At 42.1% G+C, this 21,689-nt stretch overlaps 1 protein-coding gene across 1 annotated transcript in view; it reads left to right on the forward strand.

The window, feature by feature from the left end:
* The window catches only part of LOC120058310 (tyrosine-protein phosphatase non-receptor type 4-like), a 121,793-nt gene that overhangs the window by 52,034 nt on the left and 48,070 nt on the right, over window positions 1-21,689 (forward strand). Inside the window, exons 3-10 of the mRNA XM_039006877.1 lie at window positions 11,720-11,827; window positions 13,467-13,509; window positions 13,612-13,690; window positions 14,456-14,500; window positions 14,696-14,748; window positions 18,963-19,083; window positions 19,601-19,688; window positions 20,853-20,941. Coding sequence (XP_038862805.1) covers window positions 11,720-11,827; window positions 13,467-13,509; window positions 13,612-13,690; window positions 14,456-14,500; window positions 14,696-14,748; window positions 18,963-19,083; window positions 19,601-19,688; window positions 20,853-20,941 — 626 coding nt within the window. The remainder of the gene's footprint in view (window positions 1-11,719; window positions 11,828-13,466; window positions 13,510-13,611; window positions 13,691-14,455; window positions 14,501-14,695; window positions 14,749-18,962; window positions 19,084-19,600; window positions 19,689-20,852; window positions 20,942-21,689) is intronic.

The raw sequence follows: 21,689 nt of genomic DNA on the forward strand, positions 1-21,689 counted from the left end.
ATGTCAAACGATGTTTATATTCAATCCTCAGGTTGTTTTTAGCCTAAATAATCGATAATATTTCAACCGGACAATAACGTCGTCAATTTAAAAGGTAAACAAGAAACGCACTCTCGGTCTCGCGCATGAAAAAGCTCTGACACTTTAGGGTCCACTCATTCAGACTGCTCTTACTTCTTCATTTTTCAGAATACAAGCCTGAAACAATTTCTAAAGACTGTTGACATCTAGTGGAAGGCATAGAAACTGCATTTTGAGTCCTAAGTCAATGGATAATGTAATGGCATTGAATAGAAAACTACAAAACCAACCAAAAAAACTACTTCCTGAATGGATTTTTCTCAGGTTTTCGCCTGCCAAATCAGTTCTGTTATACTCACAGACACTATTTTAACAGTTTTGGAAACTTTGTTTTCTATCCAAATCTACCAGTTATATGCATATCATATCTTCTGTGCCCGAGAAGCAGGCAGTTTAATTTGGGCATGCATTTCATCCAAAATTCCGAATGCTGCCCCCTACCCTAGTGAAGTTAACATACTATAGTTTTGCCAAGTCGGTTAGGACATCAACTTTGTGCATGACACAATTTTTCCAACAATTGTTTACAGACAGATTATTTCATTTATAATTCACTATCACAATTCCAGTGCGTCAGTAGTTTACATAAACTAAGTTGACCGTGCCTTTAAATGATGTCATGTTTTTAGAAGATAGGCTAATTGACATTTGAGTCAATTGGAGGTGTAGATGTTGACGTATTCCAAGGCCTACCTTCAAACTCAGTGCGTCTTTGCTTGACATCATGGGAAAATCAAAAGAAATCAGCCAAGACCTCAGACAATATATTGTAGACCTCCACAAGTCTGGTACATCTTGGGAGCAATTTCCAAACGCCTGAAGGTACCACGTTCATCTGTACAAACAATAGTACGCAAGTATAAACACCATGGGACCACGCAGCCGTCATACCACTCAGAAAGGAGACTCCTTCTGTCTCCTGGAGATTAACGTACTTTGGTGTGAAAAGTGCAAATCAATCCCAGAACAACAGCAAAGGACCTTGTGAAGATTCCTGAGGAAACCGGTACAAAAGAATCTACAGTAAGCAACATAATTCATTGGACAGTGACTATTTTTGTTATTTTGGTTCTGTACTCTAGCACTGAGTTTGAAAGGATACAATGAAGGTGAAGTGCAGACTTTCAGCTTTAATATGAGGGTATTTTCATACGTATCGGATGAACAGTTTAGAAATTAGAGAAGCTTTTGTACATAGTCCCCCCCCATTTTCCGGCATCAAAAAACATTGGACAGTTTAACATAATGTAGAATAAAGTAATCATTGTTAATATTTGGTCGCATATCCTTTGCATGCAATGACAGCTTGAAGTCTGCGATGCATCGATATCACCAGACGCTGGGTGTCTGACCTGGTGATGCTCGGCCAGGCCTGTACTGCAGCCATCTTCAGTTCCTGCTAGTTTCGGGGACTTATTGCCTTCAGTCTCCTCTTCAGCATGTAAAATGCATGTTCAATTGGATTCAGATCCGGTGATTCACTCGGCCAGTCAAGGATTTTCCACTTTTTGGCCATCAAAAACCCCTTCGTTGCTCTAGCAGTATGTTTAGGGTCATTGTCTTGCTGCATGATGAAGTGCCGTCCAATGAGTTTGAAGGCATTTGGTTTTATCTGAGCAGATAAAATATTTCTGAAGACTTCAGAATTCATTGTTCTACTTCTGTCTGCAGTCACATCATCGATGAAGACAAGTGAGCCTGTTCCACTGGCAGCCATACAGGCCCAAGCTATAACACCCCCTCCACCATGTTTCACAGATGAGGTGGTATCCTTTGGATCATGGGCATGTCTTTTTTTTTTTTTTTGACACTTTCCTCTTTCTTTGTCTCATCTGTCCACGATACTTTTTTCCAGAACTCTTGGGGGTCTTTTTAGGTGCTTTTTAGCAAACTGTAATCTCGCCTTTCTGTTCATGCTTATCAGTGGTTTGCATCTTGTAGTGTAATCAAATCAAATCAAATTTTATTTGTCACATACACATGGTTAGCAGATGTTAATGAGAGTGTAGCGAAATGCTTGTGCTTCTAGTTCCGACAATGCAGTAATAACCAACGAGTAATCTAACCTAACAATTCCACAACTACTATCTTATACACACAAGTGTAAAGGGATAAAGAATATGTACATAAAGATATATGAATGAGTGATGGTACAGAACGGCATAGGCAAGATGCAGTAGATGGTATCGAGTACAGTATATACATATGAGATGAGTAATGTAGGGTATGTAAACATTATATTAAGTGGCATTGTTTAAAGTGGCTAGTGATACATTTTTGATCAATTTCCATCCATTTCCATTATTAAAGTGAGCTGGAGTTTAGTCAGTATGTTGGCAGCAGCCACTCAATGTTAGTGGTGGCTGTTTAACAGTCTGATGGCCTTGAGATAGAAGCTGTTTTTCAGTCTCTCGGTCCCTGCTTTGATGCACCTGTACTGACCTCGCCTTCTGGATGATAGCGGGGTGAACAGGCAGTGGCTCGGGTGGTTGTTGTCCTTGATGATCTTTGTGACATCGGGTGGTGTAGGTGTCCTGGAGGACAGGTAGTTTGCCCCCGGTGATGCGTTGTGCAGACCTCACTACCCTCTGGAGAGCCTTACGGTTGTGGACGGAGCAGTTGCCGTACCAGGCGGTGATACAGCCCGACAGGATGCTCTCGATTGTGCATCTGTAGAAGTTTGTGAGTGCTTTTGGTGACAAGCCAAATTTCTTCAGCCTCCTGAGGTTGCGCCTCCTGCGCCTTCTTCACAACGCTGTCTGTGTGGGTGGACCAATTCAGTTTGTCCGTGATGTGTACACAGAGGAACTTAAAACTTACTACCCTCTCCACTACTGTCCCGTTGATGTGGATAGGGGGGTGCTCCCTCTGCTGTTTCCTGAAGTCCACAATCATCTCCTTTGTTTTGTTGACGTTGAGTGTGAGGTTATTTTCCTGACACCACACTCCGATGGCCCTCACCTCCTCCCTGTAGGCCGTCTCGTCGTTGTTGGTAATCAGGCCTACCACTGTAGTGTACCCTCTGTGGTCCTGCTGGTGTAGTCTTCTACGTATGGTTGACTTTGACACATCTACACCTGCATCCAGGAGAGTGTTTTTGATCTGTTTGGCTGTTGTAAGGGGGGATTTCTTCACCATAGAGTATTCTCCGGTCATCCACTACAGTGGTCTACTGGGTCTTTTGACATAATTGAGTTCACCGGTTGTTGTTTTTCTTGTTAATGATGAACCAAACTGTTGACTTGGGCATGCCCAGGGTTTTTGTAATGTTCCTGATTGATTGATTTTCATTTCTGCGCCTTATGATGGCCAGCTTCATTTGCATCGACACTGTTGTCTTCCTTATGTTGTCACACCCCAACAACAACCTCCAAAGACAATAGCAAAGTCTAGAATCAATACTATTCATCAACAGCTCTCCTGCATTCACTAACTACACAAATGAATACACCTGCCTAACGACACATCTGTGAAGCCAATTCAACAAATACTTGTAGTACCTTAAAATGGGGGGACCATGTACAAAAGGTGCTGTCATTTCTAAACGGTTCATCTGATACATGTATGAAAATACCCTAAAATTAAAGCTGACAGTCTGCACTTCACCCTCATTGTCATTGTATCCTTTCAAACTCAAAGTGCTAGAGTACAGAACCAAAATAACAACAAAAAAAATAGTCACTGTCCAATAAATTATGGTGCTCACTGTATATCCACAGTAAAACGAGTCCTATATCGACATAACCTGAAAGGCCGCTCAGCAAGGAAGAAGTCACTGCTCCAAAACCGCCATAAAAAAGCCAGACTACGGTTTGCAACTGCACATGGGAACAAAGATTGTACTTTTTGGAGAAATGTCCTCAGGTCTGATGAAACAAAAATAAAACTGTTTGGCCATAATGACCATTGATATGTTTTGGAGGAAAAAGGGGGAGGCTTGCAAGCCGAAGAACACCATCCCAACCATGAAGCACGGGGGTGGCAGCATCATGTTGTGGGGGTGCTTTGTTGCAGGAGAGACTGGTGCACTTCACAAAATAGATGGCATCATGAGGGAGGAAAAACATGTGGATATATTGAAGCAACATCTCAAGACATCAGTCAGGAAGGAATGGGCCAAAATTCACCAAATTTATTGTGGGAAGCTTGTGGAAGGCTACCCAAAACGTTTGACCCAAGTTAAACAATTTAAAGGCAATGCTACCAAATACTAATTGAGTGTATGTAAACTTCTGACCCACTGGGAAGGGGATGAAAGAAATAAAAGCTGAAATAAATAATTCTCTACTATTATTCTGACATTTCACATTATTTAAATAAAGCGGTGATCCTATCTGACCTAAGACAGGGAATTTTAACTAGGATATTAAATGTCAGGAATTGTGAAACTGAGTTTAAATGTGTATGTTAACTTCCGACTTCAACTGTATCTACTGCAGCCCTCATCCTCCACATACAACACCCGTTCTTCCAGTCACATTCTGTTAAAGGTCCCCAAAGCACACACATCCCTGGGTCGCTCCTCTTTTCAGTTCGCTGCAGCTAGAGACTGGAACGAGCTGCAACAAACACTCAAACCGGACAGTTTTATTGCAATCTCTTCATTCAAAGACTCAACCATGGACACTCTTACTGACAGTTGTGGCTGCTTTGTGTGATGTATTATTGTCTCTACCTTCTTGCCGTTTGTGCTGTTGTCTGTGCCTAATAACGTTTGTACCCTGTTTTGTGCTGCTACCATGTTGTTGCTTCTAGGCTGTGTTGTCTTAGGTCTCTCTTTATGTAGTGTTGTAGTGTCTCTTGTCGGGATGTGTGTTTTGTCCTATATATTTATTTTCCCAGGGTCCTGGACTCCCTAAGCAAAGGGACTGGAATTGGTCAAACTCATATTTTAATTGGATAGTTTGGGTTTTTGTCAATGTTTTTTTTTAATGTCTGCATCACGTATGAAGGAAGTTAGAGGTAGTTTTGCGAGTCTACAGGACTTTGTCATTGCGCTAACGCTAGTTAGCAACTTCCTTCCACGAGCAATGTAACCTTTATTTTTTTTCAGCACTGAGAAAATGTCAGGTCTGCTGAGGATTAACTTAAACGTTGTGAAAATGATGTGCAACTTCCGTTGCGGGTTTACTGTGAACACTGACATGCTGACCACAACGCCTGCGTTGCGTGCACGAGCATTGCAAAATAAATGTACACATGCATGTTATTAATTTCATCCATTTAATATTTTAATCCAAACTTCTTACGCGCGTCATATGCATAGCCAGGCGCTAAAATAGAAATTGGTTCTATTTTTGAAGCTTGACGTGCTGCTAGTCCCACCTTTTACATCTCCTCATTGGTTTTTAGGAGCATTTACCCACATGGGGGATTGAAAGCTGAACTGAGGTCCACACTCCAGTCCAGTTGGTGGTGATAATGCACCTTAACGTTGGTTGCCAACCGCCATATGAAGTCCACAGAAAAAGACGGAAGGAGGAGAGATTAGTAGAAACTAACTTGGTTTCCCCTTTTATCTGTGTATTAATTGTCAGAGTAGAGCAAAACACGATTTTGTGTGACTCAAAATGGGTCAAAAGTCTACAAAGATCTAGAATAAAGGCGTTGTGCATTTGTTAAAATAACAACTCCATGTTTATATCCCAGTACAAATTAGCTAGCAACAAACAGCAAGCTAGCTAAATGTCCATGAATGTTTTTGTGTATTTTGACCTGTCCCCAAATTTAATATAGTTGGTTTTGTGATATTTCAACCAGCGTGTCCTAATCGCGTGTGGATGGACAAATCAGCATGCGGACGCATTCACGTGCCTGGTTTTGTCAGCATGTGAGGCTGTACCTGCTTTAAGTTAGTTTTAAGTGGCGAACTAGGCAACTGTGGCTATTTGATCATAATGTAGGCCTACCAGAGTGGTCAACCATCAAAAACGATTTGAGTAAATCCATCCTATAACATTTTAACATGGAAATAGCTGTTCTATCATTCAGCCTACAGTAGCAGCCAATGTGTGGTGTTCAATGTAGGCCGACATATACCATGAGACTTTTGGGGAAAAAATAACATGCAGGGCTTGACATTAACCTGTTTATCCACTTGTTCCTCAGTCACTTTGACTGAAAATGTTGTTTTATACAAGAAACCACTTTACAAAATACAATTCATTATTATTCCCATACCATTATTAGAGAATCAAACAAATTATGCTACGCTCTGCCTTTTGGCTACTTAGCTTATTCAAGATGTCTCAAAATACAACACTGCCCCTTTAAGACACAAAAAACTTGACTTGCTTTTCAAAGCTGGCTAGAAATGCATACATTTTGTGCTCTTGTTGGAAGCAACCACTCAACCATTTGACTAGAAATTAGCTATAACATGGTTAATAAAGCACTAACTAGCTAATATTAACAAATATGCACATGTGGCTACATGTAGCTTTCGCTTTGATCTCAAAACATCTATTCGCTACCGCTCATACTGTAGCCTTAACACAGTCCAGTTCAAGATGAATGGCACAGATCCATTTGGCAGTGGCTGTTCGCATATAGGCCTACTGCAGCTCTGATTGGTTATGGGGCACCGGTCTGTGGAGAGTGTGGGCCTGAGTCGTGCGTGTCGGTGCAATAGAATCCTACTCCGATGCGCTCTGCCTACAACAAAATCTCTGGCAAAGTTAGTTTTGCATACTATGTCTTGCATAGTTTGTTTTGTTAAGGTATGCTACATTGAAAGTGGGTAATGCGTTGATTCGATCACAATTCCCACAGTAGAGTGAAATGTTGGTAGTGTTAACTAAAGGGGAAAACTAGAAAATTGAGTGAAGTTCAATCTAGTGCTTCTCTTCAAGGCAGTCCGAGGAGAGCTGCGTGTGTGCAGTTTAGAGAACATTGTCCAAGAGTTCATCTGACTTGGTAAGTAGTTAAAGGGCCTCGTTGCCAAAATCCCAAACTAATTATAATTTCCCCTTAAAAGCATGATGGTCATTACTTTTTTACATGAAAGGGGAGGTTAACTTGGCCCCCGACAATCGATCAGAGAGCGACAATCAAGCTGATTTTATTTTTCTACCCGTGTATCTGTTTTCTGCTGCTCCTGGACAAGCTGCCTCATGTCTTTCCACATTTCCCTCATTCCTCCAGGCTTAGGCTCTAGCAAGCCTCTTTTTCAAAGACTTTACTAGAGATCTGTCTAGCTCTATGTCTTATGATTGCAACCATGTACAGTATGTTTAAATGTGAATACTGTATTGTTTGTTTATGTTCATACTTGTTTTCTCATACACATAGACTTCTGTGCATTGACACCACATCTACTTTATAGAGATCTCTTTCATTCAGACCCCCGGCCTGCATTGACCCTAACATTCCCCCTCTCCTCCCTCGCTAGTCCAGTCCTCACCATCTCAGGCGCTGGCTCACAGATAGAAGTGTGAAAATTGATGATCAGCACAAGACTGGTTGTTTGGCCCTGCCTGCCGAGTCGTTCATCACCCCCCCACCCAGTCTTCAGTGGGGATCTCAGAATAGGCCCATTGCCATTCTCCTCCACAGATGGGCTAGCCCTCTAGTCAAGTTCTCTCAAGTTGCCTCCCAGATAACTGAAGTATCTTTCAAGACATGTGTTAATCTAACTTTCCCATTCATTCTAATTACCTCAGTGTCCACCCAGTCTTAAGATAACAACATTGAGACAAAACACGTCAGCAAGTTAACTAGCATGCAATGAGAAGATAAGAGTCGTGTAAATGAACCTCCTTCCCTATGCTTCAGTGCTGTGCTATCAACGTGTGCGTTTGTTTGGCTGCATTTGCACATTTGTCCTGAGGCTTTTAGAAAGCCAGCGAGGAGGAGACTGCAGCCTGAGAGCTTGCTAGAGTAACACAAAAGGGCCCACATCCAATCAGAACAACCACTTCAGAAAGTCAAGGAGCAGCAAATAACACAGAAGTAAAGCATTGGAATAGATTAGGACATGTCAGATGACAAGCTTCACTCTAAGAATGTGATCTGGCTGAAAATTATTTTGGTGATGTGAAATTTAGGCTTTAATCCACAGTCCTCTACTCTCGGCAGTGGGTACTTAAAAAAAAAAAGAATAACCGACAACGACAGATTATTTTACCAACATTTTGTCTTTACCAACATTTTGTCTTCAGCCTACAGCTGAACATTTTGGTTTTCTGTAGGCCTGTGAGAGACCATTTCCATGGTGCCTAGCCTATTGGTTGTAAAGCACAACAACCACACAGTTAATTGGTCTCCATACTACACACCGAGCATTGAGTCAGCTGTGTGAATGTTGAATTCCATGCTGCTACAGTACTCAAGATATATGTCAGAGACACAGTCACATCCCCCAGGGTGACGTGGAGATGGTGTGTGTGACTGTTTGCCCTCCATGCGACGTCTGGCTCAGGTTCCCATGTATAACTTAACCAGTGTTTTGTTCTCAACAGAGACGTCTGATTGGCCCACTGGCGAGGGTACCAGGGCACATGCGCCGGGGGAATCCTAGACTGTCAGGTGGCGCTCCTCAGCGCCGCCGCTGCTCCTCTCCTCTTCTCCCACTACACCCTCTTTATTATGAATCATCTTCGTATTAACTCTCATTTGAGCTCTAGAAGCAACGGCAGCGTTATCTTTCTTGGGAATTTGAAGAGCTCCTTGTTTGGCTTGTTTTCCGTCTAGATATGCTGAGTACGGGTTGATGGGTTCACATACCAGTAATCTTTAGAGAAAGTATTTAGACCATGATTTATCGTCACTTACTTGAAGGCCCAGTGCAGTCAAAATTATTTGATATCATATTGTACAACAGCTGATAAAACGAACACTGTAAAAGTGATCAATATTCTTTCCTGTTACTTGCTGGTTGAAAATACAATCTTCGTAGGACATTCTAATCAGCAGGTTTGCATGGGCGTGAATTTTGGCTTTCCGTTGTGATACACCGATGCGGTAAATTTGTTAATAGACCAATAGGAAAGCGTTCCAGGTTGGATAAATTAAATATTAAAGGGGACTTTTAAAAAGTTACCATCACTCTGCGGTCTTTGTCTCCCTCTCATTCAGATCACTTGATTATATTGACCTGGTGATTTAGAAAGCTGAACTCACCCCCAGCTCACAGGGACCTACTAATCCCACAGTGGCTAACACAGCAGGGTCAGTGCCAGCCAGACGGAGAGCAAGAGGTGTCACCCTCTGGTATCCTCTAGCCAGGGGTTGAGCGCATAATTGACAGTCAACAGCCCAGAGCTGCCAGTCTGCTGCCTGGAACTTGGGGCTGTGACATGGACCCAACTGAGAGCTGAGACTGCAGCTCTGTGTCAACACCATCACCATCCACTCACTGGCACAGCACTGCTGTGATGCGAGTCTTAGGCGAAGCAGGGGGAGGAGAGGGCAGAAGGGAGACAAGTGGTTGTCACTGTCCCTATTGGGACTGAGCCAAGGGAGACAGACAGTGCAACCACTCCTGCCTGGCTGTCATGGAGACTTGTGGATTTAACTTGGATGAGTGAGAAAAAATGAGTGAGATTTTTCAAAACTAGTCAGGTGTCCTCTGATTTAGTTCCTGCGCGCGAGAGGGGTAGCTCTCCATTTTCTTTTTCTCTCTTATTGAATAGGTTACGGTCCGGTTGAAATATTATCGATTATGTTTGTTAAAAACAACCTGAGGATTGATCATAAAAAACATTTGACATGTTTCTATGAACATTACGGATACTTTTTGGAATTTTCGTCGAACGGAAGAGGCTTTGGTTTTCTGAACATAACGCGCAACCCAAATGGCGTTTTTTTGTTATAAAAGTAATATTTATCGAACAAAAAGAACATTTGTTTTGTAACTGGGAGTCTCGTGAGTGCAAACATCTGAAAATTATCAAAGGTAAGCGATACATTTTATTGCTTTTCTGACTTTCGTGACCATGCTAATTTGGGGCTAGCTGTTGTAGCATTGATTGATACACTCACAAAAGCTTGGATTGCTTTCGCTGCAAAGCATATTTTCAAAATCTGACACGATAGGTGGATTAACAACAAGCTAAACTGTGTTTTAGTATATTTCACTTGTGATTGCATGATTATAAATATTTTTAGTAATATTTTGCGCCCTGCAATTCAGCGGTTGTTTAGGAAAATGATCCCGCTAAAGGGATCCGTAGCGCAGAGAAGTTAACAGGTGTGCCTTGATAAAAGTTAATTGGTGGAATTTCTTTCCTTAATGCGTTTGAACCAATCAGTTGTGTTGTGACGACAAGGTAGGGGTGGTATACAGAAGATAGCCCTATTTGGTAAAAGACCAAGTCCATATTATGATAAGAACAGCTCAAATAAGCGAAGAGAAATGACAGTCCATCATTACTTTAAGACATGAAGGTTAGTCAATGTGCAAAATTTCATTAACTTTGAAAGTTTCTTCAAGTGCAGTTGCAAAAACCAAGCGCTATGATGAAACTGGCTCTCACGAGGGCCGCCACAGGAATGGAAGACCCAGAGTTACCTCTGCTGCAGGGGATAAGTTCATTAGAGTTACCAGCCTCAGAAATTGCAGCCCAAATAAATGCTTCACAGAGGTCAAGTAACAGACACATCTCAACATCAATTGTTCAGAGGGGACTGTGTGAATCAGGCCTTCATGGTCGAATTGCTGCAAAGAAAGCACTACTAAAGGACACCAATAATAAGAGACTTCCTTGGGCCAAGAAACACGAGAAATTATCATTAGACCGGTGGAAATTTGTGCTTTGGTCTGGAGTCCAAATTGGATATTTTTTGTTCCAACCACTGTGTCTTTGTGAGATGCGGTGTGGGTGAACGTTTGATCTCTTTATGTGTAGTTCCCACCGTAAAGCATGGAAGAGGAGGGGTTATGGTGTGGGGTGACACTATCGTGACTTTGCTGGGGACACTGTCGTGATTTATTTAGAATTCAAGGAACACTTAACCAGCATGGCTACCACAGCATTCTGCAGCGATACGCCATCCCATCTGGTTTGGGCTTAGTGGGACTCATTTTGTTTTCCTACAAAACAATGACCCAACACACCTCCGGGCTGTGTAAGGGCTATTTTACTAAGAAGGAGAGGGATTGAGTGCTGCATCAGATGACCTGGCCTCCACAATCACCTGACCTCAACCAAATTATGATGCTTTGGGATGAGTCGGACCACAGAGTGAAGGAAAAGCAGCCAACAAGTGCTCAGCATATTTGGGAACTCCTTCAAAACTGTTGGAAAAGCATTCCATGTGAAGCTGGTTGAGAGAATGCCAAGAGTGTGCAAAGCTGTCAAGGCAAAGGGTGGCTATTTGAAGAATCTCAAATATTAAATATTTTGATTTGTTTTACACTTTTTTGCTTACTACATGATTCCATGTGTGCTCATAGTTTTGATGTCTTCACTATTATTCTACAATGTAGAAAATAGTAAAAATGAAGAAAAATCCTTGAAAGAATAGGTGTTCTAAACCTTTTGACCGGTATTGTCTGTGTGTGTATATACACACACACACACACACACACACACACACACACACACACACACACACACACACACACACAATCAGATGTTTCCCATGAGTAATTATCTTTCTCTCTCTCCTCCCTCCCCGCCTCTTTCCCCCTCTACAGAAGCACGACCAGGGTCATGTCTTACTGGATGTAGTGTTTAAACACCTGGAGCTGACAGAAAGGGACTACTTCGGCCTGCATCTGGCCGACGACTCCTCAGACAGCCCGGTAGGTGCCAATGTCAGACTCTTAGTGTTGACTGGAGTTGTTTCATCAATCACGCTCATTACCTACGGTCTCCAAGTGTCACTGATTGTAGCTTTTTCTGCTCACACCTAAATGTAACTGTCTGTGCCTTTTGGACATCTAGTAAGGTAACAGTCATGGGTAAATGTAGTCTGTAGACTATTGTGTTGCTGTGAGAAATGGAGATGGATTAATACGGCTAAGATGGGGAGGGTTGAAGTGAGTCAATTATGTTTAGAACCAATTCTTCTACATACAGTGCCTTTGGAAACTATTCAGACCCCCTTGACTTTTTCCACATTTTAAGTTACAGCCTTATTCTAAAATTGAAAGGGGAAAAAATCCCATCACCAATCTACACACAATACCCCATAATGACAAAGCAAAAACTGTCTTTTAGAAATGATTGCTAAATTATTTAAAAAAACATATTTCCATAAGTATTCAGACCCTTTGCTCAGTATTTTGTTGAAGCACCTCTGGCAGCGATTACAGCCTAGAGTCTTCTTGGGTATGACGCTACAAGCTCGGCACACTTATATTTGGAGTTTCTCCCATTCTTCTTGCAGATCCTCTCAAGCTCTGTCAGGTTGGATGGGGAGCGTTGCTGCACAGCTATTTTCAGGTCTCTCCAGAGATATTTGATCGGGTTCAGGCTCTGGCTGGGCCACTCAAGAACATTCAGAGATGTGTCCCGAAGCCACTCCTGCGTTGTCCTGGCAGTGTGCTTAGGGTTGGTGTCCTGTTGGAAGTTGAAAATTTGCCCCAGTCTGAGGTCTTGAGCGCTGTGGAGCAGGTTTTCATCAAGGATCTCTCTGTACTTTGCTTCCCTATGGACAATTTCTTCGACCTCATGGCTTGGTTTTTGCTCAGACAAGCACTTTCAATGGTGGGACCTTATATAGACAGGTGTGTGTGCCTTTCCAAATTATGTCCAATCAATTGAATTTACCACAGGTGGACTCCAATCAAGTTGTAGAAAAATCAAGGATGGTCAATGGAAACAGGATGCACCTGAGCAATTTCGAGTCTCATAGCAAAGGGTCTGAATACTTATGTAAATAAGGGATTTCTGTTTTTTTTATTTTTAATACATTTGCAAACATTTCTAAAAACCAGGTCACTTTGTCATTATGGGGTATTGTGTGTAGATTTTTTTTATTTATTTTATTTATTTAAAACATTTTATACTAAGACTAATGTAACAAAAGGGGTCTGAATACTTTCTGAAGGCAATATAATCCAATTTACAATCCATATGTTAGCCTAAATCGTGTTGGAAGCCTGTATGTTATCGGGACACATTGCATGCCACTACACACTACTACACCACAGCTTGCTGCTCAATGACCCACACTGATGCAGTGTTAAGATCAACACGCGTTGTTGACACAGTCCTCATCACCCCTCCATAGGTGCTGTGTACTGTCACTACTGTGTGGTCAATTTGTACTTAGCTAGTATCTAGCTACAGATCAACACGACCCTGCCTGCATTTACCTTATGGAAAGCAGAGGTGGGATGAGGTAAAGTGAGAGGTGGAGGGGGCTGACTAGTGAATAATTGAGAGTGAGCAGGGTTGCTGAGGAACTTGTCTGAGTTTCTCATCTATATTTTACAGAGGTGGCTGGATCCAAACAAACCCATAAGGAAGCAGTTAAAAAGTAGGTGAACATTCAATCTACTGCTCAGAAATTGATGGATTAACAGGGAAGTGGTTGTTTTAAAGTGGAAATACAATAATCTCTCTCATTGTACATTTACAGGGGGATCACCTTATAATCTGAGCTTCAGAGTGAAGTTCTTTGTGACAGACCCAAATAAACTTCAGGAAGAGTATACTAGGTAAGGATACTAATAAAGAGTACACTAGATAAGGACATTCTGCCATGTCATGCCCATATAAGGAGACTAATTACACAGGGTAACTGTTAAACTATAGGCCAGTATTACACTAACCAAAGCCCTAAACCGCTAATCGTACTAATGGGGATGAATAGATTCAACTTGTTAGGAATAGGTCCTGCATGGTTTTAGAGCTCGCTACCAGTTAAAGACTAGAATCAACATAGTACATAGATTAGCCAAAAAACGACAAATTGCACTGCTGGAAGCCTTGCACACAGCTAGTCATTAACAGGGAAGTAGCATGCCATGGAGGCTCCATGCCTCTATTGCTGGGGATTCCATACATGGTCAATAGAAACAGAGTTAGTCTGGATACTCCAGTGTTTAATCAATTTATGCTCTCAAGCATTTCCTTGCTCAACCAGCCTTATCAAGTGAGTGTACCACTTTGTATATCTAAGATACAGAGGCATGGATCATTTCTGGATGTGCACTATTGATTCCAGACACCACACAACAATGCTGTTGAGCACTCACACTATGATGAGATGAATTCAGTATTAGTTACTCACAACACAGTCTACAAGTTAAGTCATATAAATGTAGCCTAAGCATCAGAGAAGCTCCATGTGAGTGGGTCCTGTCCAGTCGCTCTATTCTACTGTAATTGGATTGTGGATTATCCAAATGTGTTCTATGGCCCATAATCATAGAGACATCTTTATCACATTGTTGGTGTAACTGCTCTCCTTATTCCACTAGGTACCAGTATTTCCTCCAGCTCAAACAGGACATCCTGACAGGAAGGTGAGTTGGCTGTCCTTATTTACACTGGTTCAGCAGCACACTCGCACACTGCTCTAGTGACCTTACAAATTCTACCTGCCCAGCACTTTGACACACTACTCTAATAGTAGCTGCCATTGATAAAAGCTTTGATTTTCATATTGATCCAAATTCATCAATGTCATGACTTGTGTGTTTGTGATTTGTGGCCCACAGACTGCCCTGCCCGCACAACACTGCCACGCTCCTGGCGTCCTACTCTGTTCAATGTAAGTTCCAATCCCCAGGCCTGCTTCCAGAGATGCGCACGATAAACATAAATAGGGATATGTAGCTACTGGTAGTTAGTTTACCCATTTGATCTCTGTTGTGTCATATGAGGCTGCACAGAGTTTGGCCACTAAGTGACTCAAATGCTTTTAGTGTGAGAGTACTAGGAAGATGTGTGTTGAAAGCTTTTAGCTGAGGGTCAGTGAACTCAGCAGGACTTTCCAATAGTCACTTGTTGTGCGCCAACTTGCATAACGTTTTACGGCGTCAAATGTATTATTTAATTATCTCGCCTAGGGCTGTCGCGGTCATGAAATTTCGTCAGCCGGTGATTGTCAGGCAAATAACTGTCGATCTCACGGTAATTGACCGTTAATTAACATAAACACATTTACCATCTCCTGGCTTCCACACACAGCCTACAAGCCAAGAAGTCTAATAAATCCATGTAACATAGCCTACACCTTCACAATAAATCCAATATTTATTTTAGACGGGTTTAAAGAAACATATATGAGAATAATTTCTAAAGAAAAGAATAGCATACCACAAATGGCTGTGGGCTACACTAGTTAATTTAGCAGACTAGATTTGCTTATAATTCCGTGGCATTATTTTATATTTTATAGATTGAAGAATGCAATTGAACAAAGCTGAATAAAATTTAAGTATTTCCTCAATTATTTGAGGGAGTGTGCACTATTCTGTGTTGAGCGGTTAACAAATAAATAGTTACTCCTATATGCTTCGTTTAGAGTTTATGGAGATTTAGTTGTTCAACAAACATTGGGCTATATGTTTAGATTTTTTATATATTGTAAGGCTGCATGATGAGAATCTAATGATTTGAAAAGGCACAGCTCTGCTTTGTTTTATGCGCAGGCTGTTGTCTCTCAAATCAAATGCTATTGGTCACATACACACGTTTGCGTGTTTAGCAAAATGCTTGTTCCAAGCTCCAACAGTGCAGTAGTATCTAATAATTCAATACACACACACACACACATCTAAAAGTAAAAGAATGTAATTAAGAAATATATAAATATTAGATTGAGCAATGTCGGAGTGGCATTGACTAAAATAGAGTAGAATATGAGTAAAGCAGTATGTAAACATTAATAACGGAACCCTAATCACTTTAATAAAGTGGCTAGTGATTCCATGTCTATGTATATAGGGCAGCAGCCTCAAAGGTGCAGTGCTGCGTAACCGGGTGGAAGCCGGCTAGTGATGGCTATTTAAGTCTGATGGCCTTGAGATAGAAGCTGTTTTTCAGTCTCTTGGTCCCAGCTTTGATGCACCTGTACTGACCTCTCTTTCTGGATCATAGCGGGGTGAACAGGCCGTGGCTCAGGTGGTTGATGTCCTTGATGATCTTTTTGGCCTTCCTGTGACATCGGGTGCTGTTGATGTCCTGGAGGGCAGGTAGTTTGCCCCCGGTGATGTGTTGGGCAGACCGCATCGCCCTTTGTAGAGCCCTGCGATTGTGGGAGGTGCAGTTGTTGTACCAGGCGGTGATACAGCCCAACAGGATGCTTTCAATTGTGAATCTGTAAAAGTTTGAGGGTTTTAGATGGAACCAAAAATGCACAATTTGACAAGCACTTGATAATGCCTCGAATTTCACGGAGGCATTCCCTTTGTGTCGCTGCGACACCTGTCAAAAGACGTATCTGGTAAATTCACTCTGGCTATCTACTCCGATTTCAGAGCACTCTTGTCTGAGTGTGCCAGAGCGCAGAATAGCCGATGAATTTACGAACGCTCAACACCCGTTGAATATGGCCGGTGTCAGTAAACGTTGGCAAAAAGCGTAATTAAATTGCCAGCAGCACAGTTGCAGTCACCAACGCTCTGGATAACATAAACGGCCTAACCAACTCTGCTAGGGCGAGTAAAATGGTCAGAGGGAGTTGTTCTCTCATTTTGTGTCTGGAAGTAGCTAGCAAGCTAGCCAGCGTTAGCTAGTTAGTTTGGGTGCTTGACTACTGCTGTTTGGTCAGAAAGCTCGGATCAACCCTACTCCTCGGCCAGAGCGTCCAGTGTGTGCTCTGAACACTCTGAGTGTGAAGTGCTCTGAATTTACGAACGGACAATCTAACAAGCACAATCTGGCACTCCAGATTCAATTACAAACACACCATAGTATAAACCAGCCTTTAGTCTTAATCTTTGGACGTTTAGTACATAGCCTCACATGTTAATCCTTAAAGAGATGGGTGTGAAAGATGCTGAATGGGTGTAGACAAAATAGAGCTCTCCAGTAGGTGTACCAAAACATGTAAGGGCCATTTTCTCAAAATTGAGGTTACAAGTTTATTAACTTTCAAAGCAGAATTATTTTCCCATTGTTCCTCAACTGTAGTGTATGATATACCATTTTCTAGCTCTGAGTCGCTACTTTTATCCAATGTAAAAAAATTACCATTTCATTACAAATGTTTTTATTGGACTGTTGTGAGTATCTGTCAACTTCTGTCACTGGCTTGTCAACTCCTGTCACTGATGGCTAAACCCCCTTAAGATAAACATTTTTTTGTCAACATTCCCCCTCAAATGTATTCACTGTTCTGCAACATAGCAAGCACTTAAATTGTTTAAGCATATTAGACCTAAGGGATAATGTTGGCTTTATAAATGTTGTTTTATGTACTAGATCTAGAAAAACATGCCAAATGCTAACGAAATTAGCCCTGGAGAATTTAATAGTGCTTTAAAACAAAACAAAAAGAAGTTTGGAGATTTGTATTACATATTTGAATAATCGAATGTTAGAATTAAACAATCAAGGTCTTTTAAACACTTGGACAATTATAAGAACTAAATGGCCTTTATTGGCTCTGATGGAGTTTACAACAATCCAGTTAGTTGCATTTTATAAAAATAAATAAATAGGTTGTTCCTTTACATGGTGTGATGGCTCATACTTTAATCTATCAAAATAGATATTTCGAATGTTAATCTTTCAAGAATCCCTGAGCTCTAAAACTGCAACATTTTCTCTCATCCTCATGACAAAGTGTAAAAAAGCATGATATTATCTATAAAACTGCACATTTCCTCTGCTTGGACCTTGAGGGGGGCCCTACGAAACTGTGCTACGCCACTGAAGTAGATAAAATACTATGTTGCAGAGTACTTCTGCTGCTCAGCCTTGAACAGACATGTCCGGAATACTGTAGCACAATATATAGCCTTTTCAGCTCAACTCCTCATGGGAAAGAATAGCCGAGTGGCCCAGCAGCTCAACTCCGTAACCAACATGCTATCTACGTGTTAGCCTAGCCTAGTGGTCTACAGCTAGCACAGAGCCACATTCTCCAATTGTAGTGGGCTGTTAGCCTGAGGAGTGCATCTTGTCAACTTTTCATCAGATTGACCTTAATAATGACTCCTGACGGATTGGAGAGGAGGGGGTTAGGGGTATGTTCCTCATTGTCTGTCCTATCTCCACTGCAGCGGCCCGCTAAGGCTCGCCTCACTCTCCAGGGCTTTTCATTGGGAGTCTCACTGCTATATAGGTCACTGGAGGGATTTGAACCACACCGCCATGTAACACAACCATCCCGTGTCCATGTCCAGACACTTACTTAGGCCTATATTAGCTCAATGTCTCTACTCATGAGAAGGGTTTCATGCCATTGTAGCCATGGGGTTAAGGCTATGAAACATGATGGAATGCTGCTGTTAATTCGGGTTAGTTTTGCGAAATCGGTGAGGCTGATCAAATTCGATCAAAAAATGCACTCTGCTGAAGCCTCTGGCATTAGTGCTGTGTAGATATTTCTTTGCATAAATCCATAGGCAATTTACTGTTTAGTTTGAGCATTGTGCTTCTTTTTTCTTTGTGGTGGTTACATCAATAACTGTGTTTTGAATTGATGTGTTTGTCAGTGATAGTAGTGAGCCAGTGGTTAAGAGGTCCACTCATATGAATTGAGGCCCTTTCGCACATGACCGCAAGCTAATGGATCTAAGGTACTTAGCTACTGTAGAGGTGGTTGGAGCACCAAAGGCTTCTCAACCACTTGTCTCTTTCATTAATAGACATCATAACCAGGATTTTGATAGAGGTTATTGTCTTCTATTCGTTACTGCATTGATAGGTAAAGGTTTATCTTTCATATAAAATATAAGCCTGCTGTTTTCTGCGTCATATAGGGAGTTGACTGTCTCTACTATTTGCATTTATTTGACTCTCTGCACTGTGTAGCTGAGCTGGGGGACTACAGTGACTCGGAGCATGCTCCTGGTTACCTCTCAGAGTTCTGCTTCATCCCCAACCCGCCCCAAGGCTTCGACAAGGAGGTTACCAAACATCACCAACAGCACAGGTAGAGGCCCATCTTCACAAGACATGCATACTCTCTTTCTGATCCAAGAAACAAAAGATGGCGCCGACAGACACGGTCACCCTGTGTCTAGCTCCTAGTCAACTTTGCAGTATTTTTTTAATTTGCTCAGAACATTTCTAGTACTATTACCTACATCCTAAAAGAACTTGTCTACTGCTGTACTAAGCTTTTATTATTGTGTAGTTTAACATTTACAGCATTGATTGATAGGAACTTGGAAGATAAGCCTTTCGCTGCACTCACCATAACACCTGCTAAACTGTGTATGCGACCAATAAAATTTTAGTTTGATTTTGATGTTCATACACAGCTGTATACTCGTTTTACTTGTCTGCACCAGCTTTCATAGCAGAGAAGGTTTCCATGGTTTTATTGAGTGAATTTCCGAGGAAAAGCGTGGCCTCACTGTACAGCGCCATTTTCTGTGCATGGGTTACTAGCTGTGGAGTTTGAGGCACCTTCCCTCTCTCATGCATTTCTCTGTCTTCCTCCTCAGTGGCCTGTCTCCTGCCCAGTCAGAGTTTAATTACCTGAACACAGCAAGGACACTGGAGCTGTACGGAGTGGAATTGCACTATGCAAGGGTAAGCCTATTCCCCTGTGTGTGTCTGTGTGTGTGTCACTGCTACCGTATAAAGACACTTTTCATAGCACCACTGACACCAATGTTTCATACAGCTGTGCCTTACATCTATAAAATCCTGTGCTTTTTAACCCAGCAGGTTAAATGTGTCGAGGCAGAGTGAAGGTTGAAACATGCACATACAGTAGTATATCGTTCTAATGTACAGTCTGCGTGTTCCTCTGGCCCGTGCCGCCAGGGCCTCATTAAGTTATTAATGCTTTGGATTCCTGTACAGCTGAGGAACAGCAGAACCACTGAGTCTCGACGAGCCGTCTGTGTGTGTGTCTCTGTGAAGAAAGGAAGACTAGCAGGGCAGAGCACTCCAGTGTCAAAAGGCCTTAAACTAATCCGGCAATTGTACAGAGATTTCCCTCATTGTCTGATTAGACAGGCTTTTCTCTTTGCCCCAGATAATGTGTCTGTCTGCATGCTTTTATGTGCTAGTTTGGGTGTCTTGGTGTGTGTCTGTCTGACTGTCTAGGTTTGCTTGTTTTTGTCTGGATAATAGTTTGGTTCATAAAACAGAGCAGGTCACGTAGACAGTCCTGGTACAATGAGTCAAAGGCAGATCTAAAAAGAGGCCCCAGCCACCATTGTCCATCCAGCCATTTTTTCTCTAGTATGATCACCACACTTTGACTTTTACAGTGGAGAAGTATCAAGTTTTATGTATACAGCACATTTCAGACATGGAATGCAACACAATGTGCTTTACAGGTAACAACGAATAAAAAAACAATAAATAAAAGCCGAACTATTTACTACACAACAAACATAAGATTAAATAAACAAAAGAAGGACACAAAAGAGTGATTGTGCCCCATTTTAAGATGCGGAACCCCCCCCCCCCCCCCCTGATATCCGGCCCTAGCCACTAAGCGACCACTAGCGTGTGGGGGGGTCCCCCCAACCAAAATGTAGCTTAGGGCCACCAAAAGGCGGCACTCCCCCCACCCCTGCATTAGGGGGAAAGGGTCTGTGTCTGTACACCAGCCAAAGCTCCCACCAGGCTTTGCCCACTGTCAGGGTACTTAGACTCTTAAGCCACCAATGTTTCTCATTGATTTCCTTCCTTCCTGTGTTTCTTCATCCCAATCTTCCTGTTTCTCGCTCTCTGTTCCAGGATCAAAGCAACACTGAGATTTTAATTGGGGTGATGTCCACAGGGATCGTGGTTTACAAGAACAGGGTACGAATCAACTGCTTTCCCTGGTGAGTGACAAACTGAAGACTTGATTCTGATACAAGATGAGGCGATTTGTGAATCAGAGAATGAATTTGATCGCAGCTACAAGAGGATTGTTTGATCACAAATAGCATCCACTTTTGTAGATTGTGTTAGAAATTGAAATGTTCACTGTGTGTGTGAGAGTAGGAAGAGGATATGTTTTGTGTTTTTGCAGCTATATATCGACTTCAATCATCCAGGTTGCAGAAGCATTCAGAAAAGTGTTGAATAGGATTCTTCTAAGCACCTCACATGAGTGCTTTACGTATTAATCTGTAAACCGCAGATGATCATTCCTAGGATCTCCTCTGAGAGCGGACTCTGAGCGGTTTAGGCTTTCATGTGAATTGTCTGAGGCCCAAAGCTTTAATTCTTATAAATTCAGCCCTGTTGGTGGGGCTTCTGGAAGTGTGTGCCAGGGGTGGGATAGCATAGCCCAAATCCTGACCAGACGAGTGATAATCCAACACACTGACACACACACTTCCCAACCCCCACCCCCTACAAGCTCCTCACAGCACACACATCCCCATTCTTAAAAGCCAGCTGCTTGATGTAGCACAGATAGCTCATTTGAAAATATATGGGCTCAGATGCTTTCCAGCCCGGCTAAATTTAGGGCTGCTAACAGTGGCGCGTTTCACAACAGCTGTCAGCAACTGTCACGCAAAAAGGCTTTCTCCTATCGGCCACTCCCTCTCTGTTTGGCTCGCCTGCCCCTACTAGTAAAAG

Source organism: Salvelinus namaycush, chromosome 13 (assembly GCF_016432855.1).
Source record: "Salvelinus namaycush isolate Seneca chromosome 13, SaNama_1.0, whole genome shotgun sequence".
Lineage (NCBI taxonomy): Eukaryota > Metazoa > Chordata > Actinopteri > Salmoniformes > Salmonidae > Salvelinus > Salvelinus namaycush.